Source organism: Sander vitreus, chromosome 14, assembly GCF_031162955.1.
Source record: "Sander vitreus isolate 19-12246 chromosome 14, sanVit1, whole genome shotgun sequence".
Lineage (NCBI taxonomy): Eukaryota > Metazoa > Chordata > Actinopteri > Perciformes > Percidae > Sander > Sander vitreus.
Window position 1 is genome coordinate 6,673,303 of NC_135868.1, and position 16,271 is coordinate 6,689,573.

The 16,271-nt window shown below is 40.5% G+C and overlaps 1 protein-coding gene across 1 annotated transcript in view; it reads left to right on the forward strand.

The window, feature by feature from the left end:
• Positions 1 to 5,975: 5,975 nt before the first annotated feature.
• erf (Ets2 repressor factor) overlaps positions 5,976 to 16,271 on the forward strand; it is a 39,360-nt gene continuing 29,064 nt past the window's right edge. The window contains exon 1 of the mRNA XM_078267417.1: positions 5,976 to 6,683. Within this exon, the coding sequence (XP_078123543.1) occupies positions 6,662 to 6,683 (22 nt within the window). The 5' untranslated portion in view covers positions 5,976 to 6,661. The remainder of the gene's footprint in view (positions 6,684 to 16,271) is intronic.

A 16,271-nucleotide genomic window follows, 5' to 3' on the forward strand; every position in this document is an offset into this window, starting at 1 on the left:
CGCAGCCGACCAAAAATGTATGCAAGTATCAGAAATACTGGTTACTCAGAAAGATGGCCTCTATAAGTGTTGTATCTATATTTATTATTGTTGATCATTTTTAATATTGATGCAGAATTTTTATGCTACAGCCGGCCAAGGTGGAGCAGTTTTGACCATCTTTATATACCAAGTATTTATTCTACAATAGTGCATCATATTTTATAAGCCCATCATGTTTTCAATGTAAAATGTTAATCCGTAAAGTGACTAGTACCTAGATAGCCTAAATGGACGATATATCCCTCTGAAATGTAGTGAAGTAGAAGTATAAACTAGTAAATACTCAAGTAAAGTACACATATCTTAGCATTATAATACAGTACTTGAGTGACGGTTACTGTCCACCACCGGAATTTGATGAGGAAAAAGTAAAATATATAGAAGTGAAAGTCACACATAAGAAGCACTTGTTCTTATTCAATTTGGACTGAATTTTATCTTCTTCTGACACCGTTCAAGTGTGTCTCAAACTGTTTAAAATGACATTTTTCATGCTTTAGGTGCTTGTGGTGGATCACTCTTTGTGATTTAGGGCCAGTCGTTGGGATGTCGAGGAGGCGACGAGGACAGGAGCTAGACAGTCAGACAGGCCCAATGTGGCTCCTGAAGAGTTCAAGCGCCAAGAAAATAAACAAGCCTTTTGATCACAAAGGGTCCATTCACTCTCTCTGCCCCCTCTCTCTCTCTCTCTCTCTCTCTCCCTCTTTCTTTCTTTCTTTCCTTACCCCTCCCCCTCTACTGATCCTTGGAAGTTTCTCCTCAGTTCTCCTCTCCTGACCTCTATTTTTTCCTTCTTTTAAAACCTCTCCAAGTGTCTCTTCCCTCCATTTTCCATCTCATCTACACATCCTTGGCTGTCCTGCTGCTTTAACTGAAGGACAAGAGCAGCAGACAGACAGACATCATCTGACCAGCCAGCGGGCAGGCAGACAGACAGACAGACAGACAGAAACACAGACAAGGGCCTCCTTATTCCACAAACATACGGTCATGGTGCAGAGCAGAGTAACACAACATGGAAAATGTCTTCATCACTCACACACAAAACACGAACATGTAAAAATGTTCCCCTCCAGCCACTGAAACATTTTCTGCTGTCACGAATACACAAGCTGCCTCATTTTGACTTAACTACTGTTTGTGTGTGTGTGTGTGTGTGTGTGTGTGTGTGTGTGTGTGTGTGTGTGTGTGTGCGTGTGTGTGCATGCGTGTGAGTGAGTGTGTTTTCTTATGCATACAGATGGGCTGGTGTGAAAAGGCCTCTCCCATTACAGTTTTGTTGTCAAGAGTGAGGGCTGCTAACTCAGGGTGTGGCTCAGTTACCATTTGCCCCCTCAGGCCTATTTTCCATTTTAAAAACATGCCAGATTTCCTCAGATATAAAACACTTACCTATATAAAAAACAAAGACATGAAGCTAGCTCTATTTGGGGAATTTCTAATGGAACCAATCCTAAAAGAAAAAAAACGTAATTTCACATTGTAACCCATTTATTTTGAAATTATACAGCAGGATTTGAATTGCATGTTTTAATCACAATGTAAAGGCCCATTTCAATGTTTTTTCCACACACTTAAATTCACTGGGTCCAAATGAACCCAGTTTTAGTCAATAATAACTTAACTTTACCCAGTACCAATGGGTAAAAAAACAACTCAATACAATGGGTTGGAGTTGGTGTTGCTACTCAAGCTTTTTTTAAACTTACATGTCACTATTTGTTACTGATTGTAAGTAATATGTTGCGGTTTGTAATGTCATTATACACATAATTTTGTAACCATGAACTGTAAGGTAAAACTTGAGCAATCGTGTCAAAACAGCCCATTGATATTGGGTGAAGCTAGCCTATTATTGTGTCATCTCATCTAATGTGCAACAGCAGGGAAAACAAATATGAGCATTATCACTAAATTCCCACCGATCGCACGTTTTAGAATATCGTCATTCATTAATCCTTCAATTCTTGTATTTCTGCATTTACCAATCTGTGGTGATTGATTGCTCCTGTTTACTGATTAGGGTCATTACCACCTCAGTAATGAACTGATGGTGACTCTGGTGATCAATTAGTCCCAATCACCCCACCAATTCACACGTATGTAGCGTCAGATCTCCCACTGAGCTTTTGTTGCCGTTGCTTTTAGATGCGGCCGAGTGTCCCCCAACCTGCAGACACTCTGTCCCTCCTGCCCCACTTAAAGTTATTGTGTTGTGAGTGAAGAAATTGGCTTGAAAATTGGAACTTCAACGGAAGTTATTTAGCACAGTATTTCCACCAGATTCATCACACTTTAGAGTCTTGCTGTGAAACAACATACGGCTTTGTATTGAGCATGACAATTTTTTCCAAATCCAAAGTGTTTTGTTGTTATATATATTTTTGGAATTGAACTGTCTTGTAGTAATGCTGCAACCTTTTTTTTTTTTTTTTCTTTTTTTTATCCTTTTTTAGATTTTAAATCAAACACACGTACAAAAAGCTAACAATAAACACAGTGACAGAAGTCAAGTCAAAAAGTGACTAAATTAATCTAAATGATTATAACAAATGCATACAAGATATTTCTTTCGTTAGGCAGACCATAGCATTATAATTATCCAGAGAGCCTATATTAGTAAATATGAATATAAATTACTCTTTCAAGTTTAACCATTTTGAACCAGTCTTGAATTTAATCAACGTTTTAGCACCAACAAAAGCTACAACCAGCCACTTAGTATGCCATTGATTAGGCAGAACTCCGATTATACAAAAAAAAAAACCTTTGTTTTCACAACACAAACTCTCTCTCAAAACTGACCCAAAATTTTGTGATGAGTCAGATCTTTTCAGCAATAAAGCATGAGGAGCGTGTAGGAAGAGGATGTACATCTGATTCTGATGGATTCTAAGTATTCACCACACAAGAAACTCTTAAGGGAAAGAACTTACATTTTGATTTGCTTCAAACTACCATTTTTGTAATGCAGGTTTGGTAGGAAAATTTATTTTGATTTATATAATTCTTGCTTCACAGTGGCATCTCCCCACCTACACAGCTATACGTATCTGTGGTTGCTGGAGACTAAAATCTCCCTCACACAGGAATTACATTGTATTATTATTCACTAGAAATCTTTTCTAGTAAAACGGTTGGTTTCTTGTCTTTAGTTTTGCTGTTGCAGAGCAGAGTGAACAATATGATCAAGTTTTACTCAATCAGGACAAAACATACGTGAGTATTTGTTCCTTTTTGGGTGTGACAACCCCACAAATGCAACGTTTAAAGTCAGTAATAGCAGGAAAAGCATGGTACAAATAACATGAACAATAGCTCTGTTCTGACTGTCCCAGTATGCACAATACCAGGACCAGTACTACCACAATACTACCAGTGTGGTAGTTAGCATATTTTATTACCCGTGAAAAGAGAAAGCGCTTTCCCTCTGCTTCCAGTCTTTGTGCTAAACTAAGCTAACCAGCTCCTGGCTGTATAACCTTGAATTGGACATGATAGTAGCATCAATCTTCTCATCTAAGTCTTTGCAAGAAAGAGAAAAGGCATATTTCCCCAAATCAAACTGTTAATTCACTCTATAATCAGCAGATTAATCAATCATGAACATAAGTGCACGCACGCACCCACACACACAAACACACACACACACACACACACACACACACACACACACACACACACACACACACACACACACACACACACACACACACACACACACACACAGGGCGCGGCTGTGGCTCAGGTGGTAGAGCGGTCGTCTAACAATCGGAAGCTCGTGGTTCAATCCCTGGCCCTGCAGTCCCATGTCGAAGTGTCCTTGGGCAAGACATTGAACCCTGAGTTGCTCCCGATGCTGTGCCATCAGTGTGTACATGTTTATTGATGAGCAGGTCTGCGGGTGGCACCTTGTATGGCAGCCTCAGCCACCATTGTATGAATGTGTGTGAATGGTAAATGGTTCCTGTACTATGTAAAATGCTTGTGTGGTGCAGGTGTTAACGAAGCATCATATGGAGGCAAGCACGAGGAAAACAACTAAGGTGAAGAGAGAAGGAAGGGAGGTAGGCGAGTAGAAGGACGAAAATGAGGAGGTAGAGAGCAGGAGGAGAGGTGTAGGCGTAAAGAAAGTAGGAGATGAATTTACAAAACTGAGGAGGATGAAGGATACACGCAGAGCAGAGGAAGAGGAGTAGGAGTGTAATGTATGGGGGCAAGGAGGAGAGGACGGAGAGGAGGAGGAGATGAAAGAGCGATGTGACAGCAGAAAGGAGAGTTGTTTTCTGTTGTATTGTTATTGTGCCTGTGTGCCTGTGCCTGTGTGTGTGTGTGTGTGTGTGTGTGTGTGTGTGTGTGTGTGTGTGTGTGATTGTGACAATGTGACAATTGCATGAAATACTTCACCCACCGGCTGGCCTTCACCTCCCACACACTGCCACTCAAAGTACATGAGCAGAGCAGAGGAGGGACAGAGAGGGAGGGATGGATGGATGCAAGGGAGAAAACAATGACTGATTGGCTAAGAAAGAAGGCGAAAAAAAAGGGCTCCACACACTTATTCTTCTCTACTTCATTTCCTCTCCATCCGCTCTTCAGTTCAGCCCGCTCCTCGCCCTCCAGTTCACGCTCTTGAGTAATTACTGCTACTTTCTTTTCAACTCCCTCTGTTTTTGCTGCCTCCTCAGAGCTGATGTAAGTGCTGAAGGGCCCTTCATTAGAGAGGCGAAGAAAGGGAGTGTGGGACAAAAGATGTGTGTGTGTGTGTGTGTGTGTGTGTGTGTGTGTGTGTGTGTGTGTGTGTGTGGCCCATAATGCTAATAAGCGCCTGATAGGCTACAGGCGATGTCCTCTTATAATTACAGTCTATGTAAATTTCAGTCTCACCCAGCCACCATCCATTCCTGTAGGACAAAACACCTGTTGATTGGCCTTTGCTTCCTTCCCTGTGTTCAAATGACGGATGGCGGCTCCCGGACTGCCTCGCTGTCGCAGTTTACAGGTAAACACGGCGCCTGTCATCACCCGCGGCGGTAACGAGTCTCCACAGCAACGCCGTGACGCGCCAACCGGGAGCGAGATGGGCGACAAAACGGGCAGCGGCGGCGGCGGCTCTGGGCAGCAGCCAGCGATTGGTCCTCATCGAAGATCGTCTATTATGTTAATGAGTCATTCGAAAAATAAAATAAATCTGACGCCCTACTGGTCTTACTTAATTTAAACTCAACCATAAACTAAATGCAGGCAGCAGATATTTTTCCTTTTCATGCACTTCATCTGTTAGTTTAAGGCTATTTATGTTATTCATATTATTCATTTAATTATCATTTATTGAACTGATCGGTTGTTTGCCCCTTGTTCATGCACACAAAATAGCTGAAACGTTAAGTGGATTACCGAATTAGTCAGCAAATAGGTCAGAAACTATTTTGATAATCAATTAATCGTCATTTTTAAAGCTAAAACTGGTTTCAGCCTCTCAAATGTTAATATTTGCTGTGTTTAAAAAAAGAGTATGATATCAAACTGAATATATTGTTATACAAATTATTATATTACATTTTAATTTGTCTAACTTTGTTAGGTTTGGGGCAACTGATAGATTTAAAAACCATAGTTATCACAAACAAAACTAATTGCAGCAATATCAATTATCAGATCTGAACATTTCTGTTTCATGTGTAATGCAATCCATATAAACCTAGGATATTTTGATAGAGGTTAGGTCTTCTGACAAAATCATTTCATCTCATCTGTATCTTTTTATGGTTGGAATGACAATTCAAAAAAAGCTTTAGCTCAATTGTCTGTTGATTGTTGCTCCCAGCTCACTGTTGCACTGAAAGGAAAAGTGAAGCTTTCAAAAACATAGACGATCTTTGGCAACAAGTGGGCGTTCAGTTCCTCAACCCCTCCCTCCCTCCGTGGGTCAGCGTGGGCGGCCCCGTGTGGCAGGAGGAGAGCGAAACACGACACCCCGAGAGAGAAAGGGGGGTTGAGGGAACACGAAGTGAGTGAGTGGAAAAAGAAAAAGTCTGTACCGGAGGAAGAGAGGGGCAAAGAAAGAACAGAGTTGGCTTTGGGGTTTTCGTTCCTTTCAGAAGCAACGCTGCTTTGACTGTCGTTTAGGATGATGATGTGGAGGAGGAATCGACCATGCGACATCGTTGCAACAAACGGGATGAACCTTTAGTCTCGTTGCATTCCGCTGCTCCAATACCGACCCACAGCAGCACGACTCCTTCAAACTTCGACCTGCGCCATTCAGACCCGGGCGACTGGATTCCCCCCCAGAGGCTCGGGGCAACTGTTCGCATCAGACGCCGCGTAACGTTACTTTAAAACAAATATTCCGGCACAAAACTTTTTCAACAAACGCCGATGTGTCGAGGTAAAACGCAGAAGCGTATGTGAAGTCAGCGGAGTTTTTTTTTCCTACTCAAAGCGAGCACATAATCGGGGCAGGTTCTTTTCTAACAAGCCACTTGTGAGAACAACACCGGAGGAAGGAGTGGGGTGTCACTGCTAACTTGGCTAAACGCAAGCTAACTAAAGTCTAAAGTTACGAGTCGACGGGGAAAGTGACTGAAGCAGCACGCCGACGACGACGACAACAAAGATGAAAACCCCGGCAGACTCGGGTAAGTTGACGGCCACGTTTATTAAATACAACTTTTCAGACGCTGCTGCTGTACTTCAGATAAAAACAACAGCGCCTTGCTTCGGTGGCTAGCTGGTTAGCACGCTAACAAACTCTCCGCTCCAAGGCAAAGTGTGACAAAATTATGGCGCTAGGGTGGATCCATATGAGCCTGTTGTTATTGTTTCAGCGAAACTAAAAAGTGAGTCCCGTTCACGACCACGTTGTTCTTCAGCTCCTGTGTTTTTCAGCTACTGTGCGATCACAAATGCTACTTTGTAACTTATTTTCACGCTATTTAACTTGAAGCTATGCTGAGCTATTTACAGTGAGGGACAGTATAGTTAGCATAATATCCCGATCAGTGGTAAGGAGTCAGGGTCAGGGCCAAAGTGCACTTTAGTTGATGTCCCAGTACAGGACGACTCAATTTTAGTGGAACAAAATATTATTTGATTTAGCTTTTAACCAACACCACATGGAACAACTAGTGAGTGACTGCAAGTATTAAGAGTGCACGTTGATAGTGCACCCACAATATTAAATCTAAGTCAGTGGGAATGGGTTAAAAGAGAGATAACTATAAGGGATTTTTAAATTCATATTGCAGGGAGGACACTATAAAATGGCAACTCAAAAGAGTTATTAGCTGCTTTAAGGGCACTGTTCAGAGGAGATGCTTGGGGGGTTGTTGGGGAGGTTAAATCCAGTTACATGTAAGACTTACTCAGCTATTTGTAATATTTTTTTTGAGGAAGTGACAGAGCAAATACTTGTTGGAGGTTTTTTGCATTTTCATTATTACAAGCTGGAGATCACTTTTCCATGTAGGCTTTTACTACAGCACATCCTACAGTGAAAGGTAGAGAGTGACTGCATGATTGGATTGAGAACTTAACTGCTGATAAGTCTGAGGTTGTAGCAGAGGTTATCTGAGATCCTGGATAATACGCTGCCTAAAATTTAACCGAGAAGCATAGTTTGTCCCCAAAAGTCTGTTTTCTCTTTGCTTCCTGAGGCACTTTGTTGTCCAAGTGGATTTTACCAGTGTAGCAGCTTTATTAAGCTGCTTCAGGAATTTAAACAGAGCTTAATCAGAGCTACTATTTCAAATCCCGCTCATTTTTTTAGCTGTTTTTGTTGTCATTCAAATGCTTGTGATTTTCCATCCATAACTCATGACATGTCCTCCATTGTGCCTTTCAGGTGCACTTAAACTCAGTTTAGTCAGAAGTCTGAGATCCAATAGCCATAATGGATGTTTATGAGAGAAAATGCCACACCACAACACTACATCATAATTAGAAACTTTTAGATCTCGGCGCTGCTTCAGATAACTTTTATATCCCAATTATGAGAAAACTCAAACTCCAGCAACTTTTTTGAGGTTCTGTAGCCACATGGGTGTGTAAATATCTTATACCGGAGGGAAATAAAAGTGCTAAATGACAAAAGTAGGCTGTTTGCTGGTGTATTTTTTTCCCTTGTGAGTGGCATAGCCCCAAAATACTTGAGTTAACTGAACTTCATGACCGATAAAACAACCTTTTTTTTTTTATCTTGACCATAGAGCTCATTATGCAGAAAATTCTTAGCAGGCATTGAGCAATTTTAAATCCCTGATGTGCACCCAATACTAGACAAAATAATTGTCTTAGGTTATAAACATTTAAATAAAATTTCTTAACTGTATGAGTTCTATTATTTTAATTTCAATCGGTCCAACCATGATCTTTACAAACTAAATTCTAGGACATTCCAAATATGGAAAATGATATCTCTCTTTGTCTGTTAATACGTTATTTTCTGGTTTGATTGTGCTGTTAGGCTCAAAAACAGCTTAAAGGAGTTAAAACTGTTGTTGGTGTGTCTGTTAAATGAAAACCAGATTGGTTTGTAAGTTTTCAGTAGTTCCCATTTTATTATTGTGAGTCATACCAATTTCCCTTAATTTCTGGGGATTGAAAGAAAGTGAGTCACAACTCTAAAGGAAGCTGCAGTGACATCAGTGTGATGTAGGCCATTTTACTTTGGCTTGGAGTTTGTTTGTTTTTTTGTAAGGAGGCTTGCTAATATCAGAGAATCCCATTGGTAACCCTGATCTGTATCCACATTACATTATGCATGTAGTTACACAGACCCTTTGTCTGTATTTCCCCTGGTGTTAGCCTGTTGACTACTTTATGTATATATGGGTCAACCTCCACTCCACTCTTCCTATCAGGAAGTCAGCAGTCTGGCCCCACCAGCTCCAATTTTCCACTTGTGTTACTTCTTATATCAACACAGCGCCACATGTGAGACGTCACAGCTGTAGTGTGTGTGTGTGTGTGTGTGTGTGTGTGTATGGAGTGAAAGGAGCCATACATGAGCAATTAGCTGGTGTAAAGTCTGGTGAGGGCTGTTTATGACTGTGAGTGTATTTATGTGTTTGTGAGCATAAATGTGTGTGTGTGTGTGCACATGTACGCCCATCTGTCTGTCAATGTGCGGCTCTACCTGACATTGATGTGGTCACAACAAAGTAAGTGTTTGACTTTTACCAGCGAGACCAATTTGCCCTTAAGGAAGACCATTTGGTTGGTGTGGGCAGTTGAGTCAGCATATTGTAATTACAGGAAGAACAACTAAGACGTCTTTATGCAGATTCAAATAGCTCTAATAACACTGGTTAGAACAAAACTAAGGAACCCAGGCTCATTTTGTTAAAAGAATGACACTGTCAGTTTCTTTTGGGACAGACACAGTTGTGTTACTGTCTCACCATAAATAATGAATTATGCTGTTGGCACCAGCAGCAAAGACGGCACAATTACACTACAAGTTGAGGCCAGGTTGTTTGTCTTAGGGAAGGTTTGAAAAGAGGTGCTGGCGACTTAAGTGTATAGTGTTGTGGTTGTTCAGTCTCTAGAAATGTCCCAAGCCCATTTTCTTTCCTTCTCGATACCTATTTTGAAGATCTGAACTTGTGTATCGGCTGATACAGAGTTCCGATCCAATACCAGTGTGTTAAAAACAATATATTATTATTTTCCCACGTTTTCTACAAACCCCAATTCCAATGTCGTTGGGACGCTGTGTAAAACGTAAATAAAACAGAATACAATGATTTGCAAATCCTTTTGCGGGCCGCCCCCCAAAACAATGGTAGGGGAAACACTGCCTTTTCTTTTAAAGCCTCTGAACACTCACACGTGTTTTCAGTTATTCTGGCTGTTTAGACTCTTTTCAGGTTGAAGGTGGGTCGGACCTTTGATGGGAACTTATTAGGTCACAAATTCTTTCTGCCAATAAGGATGACAAAGCTGTCATTTGTCCCGCCCTAACCGGTGCAACAACACTAACAGTGGACTCAGGAAGATGTCAGTTACTCAGTCTATACACACCCACACAGTCCTGGAAAAGATCCTTTCAGCCACATTAACTATCAACACCTGTCTGGGTGTTCAGGGCCTTTAACAACACTCAATAATCATTAGGGAACTGAGGACACTTATTGTTGAAGCTTTGCAGGTGGAATTTGTTTCCCTTTCTTGCTTGATGAACGACTTCAGTTGCTCAACAGTCTGGGGTCTCCGCTGTCGTATTTTGCGCTTCATAACGCGCCCCACATTTTCGATGGGAGACAGGTCTGGATTGCAGGCAGGCCAGTCTAGTACCCGCACTCTTTTACTACGTTCTTTGTTGGACTATTCACTCACGGAGTTGTTCACAAAGTGGTGAACCTCGCCCCATCCTTGCTTGTGAACGACTGAACCTTTTGGGATGCTCCTTTCACACCGACAGCCTTTAGTTCGGTTGAATCAAACTAGAGTTTGTTTGCCCCGCTGGTGCGGTTCGTTTGGGCAATCGAACTCTGGTGCGCACTAAAAGTGGACCAAACAAGCGTAGAGACCTGCTTGAAGAGGTGGTCTCGGTATGCTTTCAAAGGAACTCTGGAGCGGTTCGTTTGTGGTGAGAATGTGATCCGTACTCAAACCGCACCAACTATACAAACTCCTCAAGTCTGAGCAAATGTCTCCTGTAGTCAGGTGTGTTTAGCAATCTGAGATGCAGCAGAGCATCAAACTTTAGCAGCTTGCAGTGTTTCTCTCACAGAAACAGACTGCGGTCAAGCTTGCCGTCGGTCACTCGCATCTCCGTGGTCAAACCAGCTGCTGCTAAAATTGGAGACAGAGGCCGGCAGAGCAGAGCGAAGTCTCGGTGACCAGAGCAGATGTAGTAACGTCTCTTGCGAAACAATGTCTGATCATTTTAATGAAATGAGGTGGTTTGACCACTAGACCAGAACACAGGACCTTCTTCCTGTATTTACTTTCTTGCTCCCGCCCCCAGACATATCCGACCAATAAGAGGGCTGGACGTTCTTGCCTGATTTGTAATGACACAATTTGGTACACTTGGATTTTTCCAGGTGTGAAACCAAACCAAACCGACCGAGGGCAAATTGCTCCAAGTTTACTAACTCACCAACTGATTCGGACCAAAACAAACAAACTCCAGGTGTGAAAACGCCCTTACATACCCAATCATGACCAATTAACCTGTTCACCTGTGGAATGTTATTTTTCAAAGCATTCCTCAATTTTCCCAGTCTTTTGTTGCCCCGGACCCAGCTTTTTGGAACATTTTGCGGTGTCAAATTCAAAATGAGTGAATATTTACAAAACAATGAAGTTTATCAGTTTAAACATGAAATATCTTCTCTTTGTAGTGTATTCAATTGAATATAGGTTGATAAGGATTTGCAAATCATTGTATTCTGTTTTCATTTACGTTTTACACAACGTCCCAATGTCATAGTAATGGGGGTTTGTAGTAGCAAGTGTATATTTTGATCTTCAAAATAGGAAATTAAAATAATATTAAAATCTGATGCTTTTTTGCAGTACCACTTAGGTGAGGCCATAAATATGAGGGTGCGGACCAGGTTCAGGTCTTTCCAATAGATAACAAAATCATGACAGAATCCATTAAAGAGGAAAATGTCACAACCAAATAGCCCCTAAACGCCAGTGTTTCTCACAGGATGTACCTGATCACATTCCTGATTACTACTGAGCCGATCCTGAGCAAGCAGACCCTGGAAAAAGTACAACAGGGTGACGTCAGCATTTCTCTGGTGTGTTGTCAAGGGGCAACCCAGGTCAGTGTTGCTACGATCATCTCTCGATGTTACGGCAGGCCTCTTTTCCTGGAAGTGTGTATGTACAGTGGCTTTGGTGACCCATACAAAGCTAAGAGAATAGACACCAGGTTGCACACGCTGGGACATGCTGGCCAAACTAACACTGGGGCCTCACACAGGAAAGCCTTTCAGTCAGTCTGGTAGGTGAGTGTTGATAGACATAGTAGTTGATAGACAACTCTAAAAGGATAAACAAGCTAATGAAATGACACCACAGCATTCAGAATCCTCCTTCTTGAACGCTCTAGATTAAGGGACATTATTTTAACCGTTAATGTCAAGTGTATTTCTTAATATCTATATAATTATGTACTATGAAAAACAAAAAAGGAATTCGATTTGCCCTAACCAATCATAAGAGACTCCGGTACGAGCAGTCTAACTTGAATGGGGATAAGATAATTCAATCGTGCGTTTCTCCAAGACTTTCCAAATGTTATCGAACCAAATCGAAAAGTAATTTCGTGGGGGGTGATGAAGCCGCAAAAGTAGCAACACTCGGCGGCTCTCGGTATGCCAGTACACCACTGGAGCGAAGTAAAAACTAACTACGATTTTGGCGACATGCTGTCTATGTTAACACAGCTTCACAACGGCGTTAGTCTCACCTTTGGCACTAATTGGCTAATAGTTAGTCCCCTGCAGCGCTCATTGGATTGAGAGTTTTTTTTCATCGAGAAATTTTCGTGTCATGATGCCAGACAAATCGGTCTGCTCTGTGGAGTGGGCGGATTCAAAGGTCTGGACCCAGGCAAGTAACTTCTTCCTCTGTCCAACAATGGGAAATTAAAAGAATCTTTCTGTGTAATTTTCGCTATGAGGAATTCAGTTTTTGGGCCCTCAAAAAGCAAAGAGGGCCTGGCTAAGACAAAGTGCTTTTTTATCTTGGCACTGCCATTTGTATAGTACATGCAGCACCACTTTTTTTTTAGTGAAAGAATCTCCACGTCAACTTCAATGTCTTTGTCAGCTGGCTACCTGCTTTCATGTGAGTATCTATGATTGAGTGATTCTGTGTTGGCTCTGTGGCAGTAGACCCCCAGTCAGGCAGATGAAAGGACAGATTAGGTCAAGTGGAACCAAAGACTCACTTCACTGAGCAGATAAGGCTTCTGCAGCAGGACAGATATCTCTGAAACACCTGACAGGATACTGGGTTTCCGACTTCAGTAATGTTCAGTCACACACTTAACAAACCCCTTTCGCATTAATATTCCATTTGATCAATATTCACAGCTAGAAGTTAGTACAAAATTCAGATATATTTTGAATATTTTTTGTAATAAAATGCTGTATAAAGCTCTGTCCTAAACCAGTTACCCATCTGACTAGATTTATCAAATACGCCTTGTCAGTGAAGCTTGTAAAGCCTTTGTTCATCAAAAAATGCAGACAGTTTTTTTTGTGCCCTTGGAGCTCTTTTGAAGGTTTTTGAATCAAACCCAGGCTGAGAGAGACAGAAGGTGTCGAGGTAGGTTTGTGCTTTGTCTGTGGCTGTTTTGGCTGGAGTCATCCTAACTGAAAGAGGTGTGCTGTGTGTTATGGCTATCATCTGTGGTTCGTGGAGAATGAGTTGGTTGGTTTGGCGTTGTTTATGGTCAAAAGGATTGAGGTAGGCCTCCACCCGCATGGGAGTCTGCCGTCTACACACTGCAGAAAGGATAACGGGACAGACTAGGTGTGGTCCTGTATGGGTCCGTATTAACACGGTCACCGGCAGTGTTAAAGTAGTTGCAACCAAGCAAAATATCTACCAAACGCCATGTTTTTAGGTAAGTCTGTTTTAGCTTAGAGGAGCGGTAGTCTGACAGTTATTTTCTGGCAATTAGAAAGACCTACAGAAGGTGGCAACATCTAAGTTATGTGTTTTACAATGAAATGGGAGTATTGACACGCACTAAAATCCAACTGTGGCATTCATTGGCAATTCATTGCGACACCAGTGGAAAGTCTTCAGTAAGAAGAAAACTCAGTTGATTTAGAAACCAGTTGTAAAATGATGCAAAATAAATTGGATATGTTTTCTCAAAAGGGACCACCTCAAGAGCCACTGAGAGAAAACGCTGCCAAAAGGTTGCATAGAGAAAAAGAGCACAGTTTGGGTATTTTGTGGTTGTTTGGACTGAGTTGATCCAACCCAGACTTTTCCTGCCCATACACTTGTTGGCGGTGCACCTGCATTTTTAGCCCACACTGCTTGATTGTAAATGTGAGATGTCCAGCTGTCAGAAATGCCAAGCACATTTTTGTATTTATTTTCTCACAAATATGAGCATTGGTACTTTTCTAAGTACTAATTTCTACTCTATTGGAGATTATTTCCCCTAAACCTTTATTCAAAGGCAGGGGTAAGCCAAGCTCCGAGCAACATTTAATTTCTTTCTTTCTTTTTTTCCAAGAAATGCACGTGCACGACAAAAAGACACAAGTGTCAATGTGGCAGCAGTCTGCTGGCTCAAAGGAAAGATCATTTCTTGTTTCAGTGTCCTTGTATCCAAAAGTAATTAAATCCAAAGCCAAGACACATCTGGCCTGACTCTTAACAGTATAAAAGGTATATTTCTTACATATGAAACAGGCAGTTTCCTCCAGCTGATTTCTTTAGTGATTTTTAAGCACAGTAGAACAAGATAGGTATTTTTTTTTAACACAGTCAGGAGTTACACTGAACTCACTCTTGCCCATGACAAAAGGCAGGTTTCCTGTAAGTTGGCATGTAATCACATTAAATCCCATGTGAGATAAAGATGTAAAATAAATCCCTCCTTTGGTTTTGAATTATTAACAACAAATTTACAAAAATGTGCCCAGTAAGTTAGTCAGGACTTATCCATGCTGCATTACAGTAATTGACTGATGCTATCACCATAAACTATAGATATATTCAAAGGCAGACATTTCTGCACTACCCAACCTGTGTCATTTAATAATATAACTATATATGACTTAATGACCTAATCATGCTAAAATTCCTTTTACAGTTTATACCTGCTGTGGAGACAGTCTAGTTTAATATTGTTAAAGCTGCATGGAGAAAAGGCACTGCCTTGTAACAGCTTGTTACAGGATTCATCCAATCCATGCAGTGTCACCACGATGAGATACTGCTTGCTCGTTTCAAAGTTTCTTGCATTCATGCCTCAGATGAAAACAGTATAAAGACAAATTATGTAATGTTTTGACTAGATAAAGTCAAAGAGAGCTGAAGAAGGAATTTTCTGGCAGTTGTTGTCTTGTCTAGGACCTTCAGAGTGAAGAAAACCTGTCTTGGTCAATGGAGAGAAAGAGATGGATTCAGCAGTCTTTCTTGTCTGTTGTGTTTGCTCCAGTCATTGGTCTTTTGGGAACCCTGTGGTTTTTTTTCTGTCTTTTATGGCTGTCACAACAGGGAACCTTGTGGCTATCTGTGTGTGGTGTGTTTGTTAGATGTGACTCTGCGTGTAAGGGTGTTTCATACCCAAAATATATGAAGTTAGATAAAGGCTGGTTGGTGAAAAACTTTTTTTTTTTAAACAAACCACACAAGTGCATACAGGCAGCATACACACACACCCTCTCTCTCACACACGCTTTCACCTTCTCTCACACCCATGTTCAGACAAGCACAAAAGTTTAGTGACCCCTTTTTAAGAAATATATATATGTATATATATGTGTATGTATGTATATATATGTGTATGTATATATATATGTGTATGTGTGTATGTATATATATATATATATATATATATATATATATATATATATATATATATATATATATATATATATATATATATATATATATATATATATATATATATATATATATATATATATATATATATATATATATATATATATATATATATATATATATATATATATATATATATATATATATATATATATATGTATATATGATATATATATGTATATATATATATGTATATATATATATATATATATATATATATATATATATATATATATATATATATATGTGTGTGTATATATATATATATATATATATATGTATGTATGTGTATATATATGTATGTATGTGTGTGTATACTTACATCTTTTCTCTATCTGCAGCTCAAATACACACACATAGCATTCAGCTGACAGGCTGCCGCACATACTCTAGTGTCTCCCCTCTGGGTGGATTAAAGCAGGGATGGGTCGATGAGGAGAAGCTGTAAGACAAAGACCTGAAGACATTGGAGGGGTTTTACTGGCTCCAGTATGATGACATAACAGCTAAAGTCATCAGCTACATAACATTGTTTACCAGTTGCAGGTGTGTCTGGTGGTGAGGAAGCTGATCCAACTGTACTGATCAAAGCCAAATGTGGCTATCATTTTGGTCTAGAAGCCACTATTTTCCCTATTTACTTTTTGTGACCTACAAATGTGGCC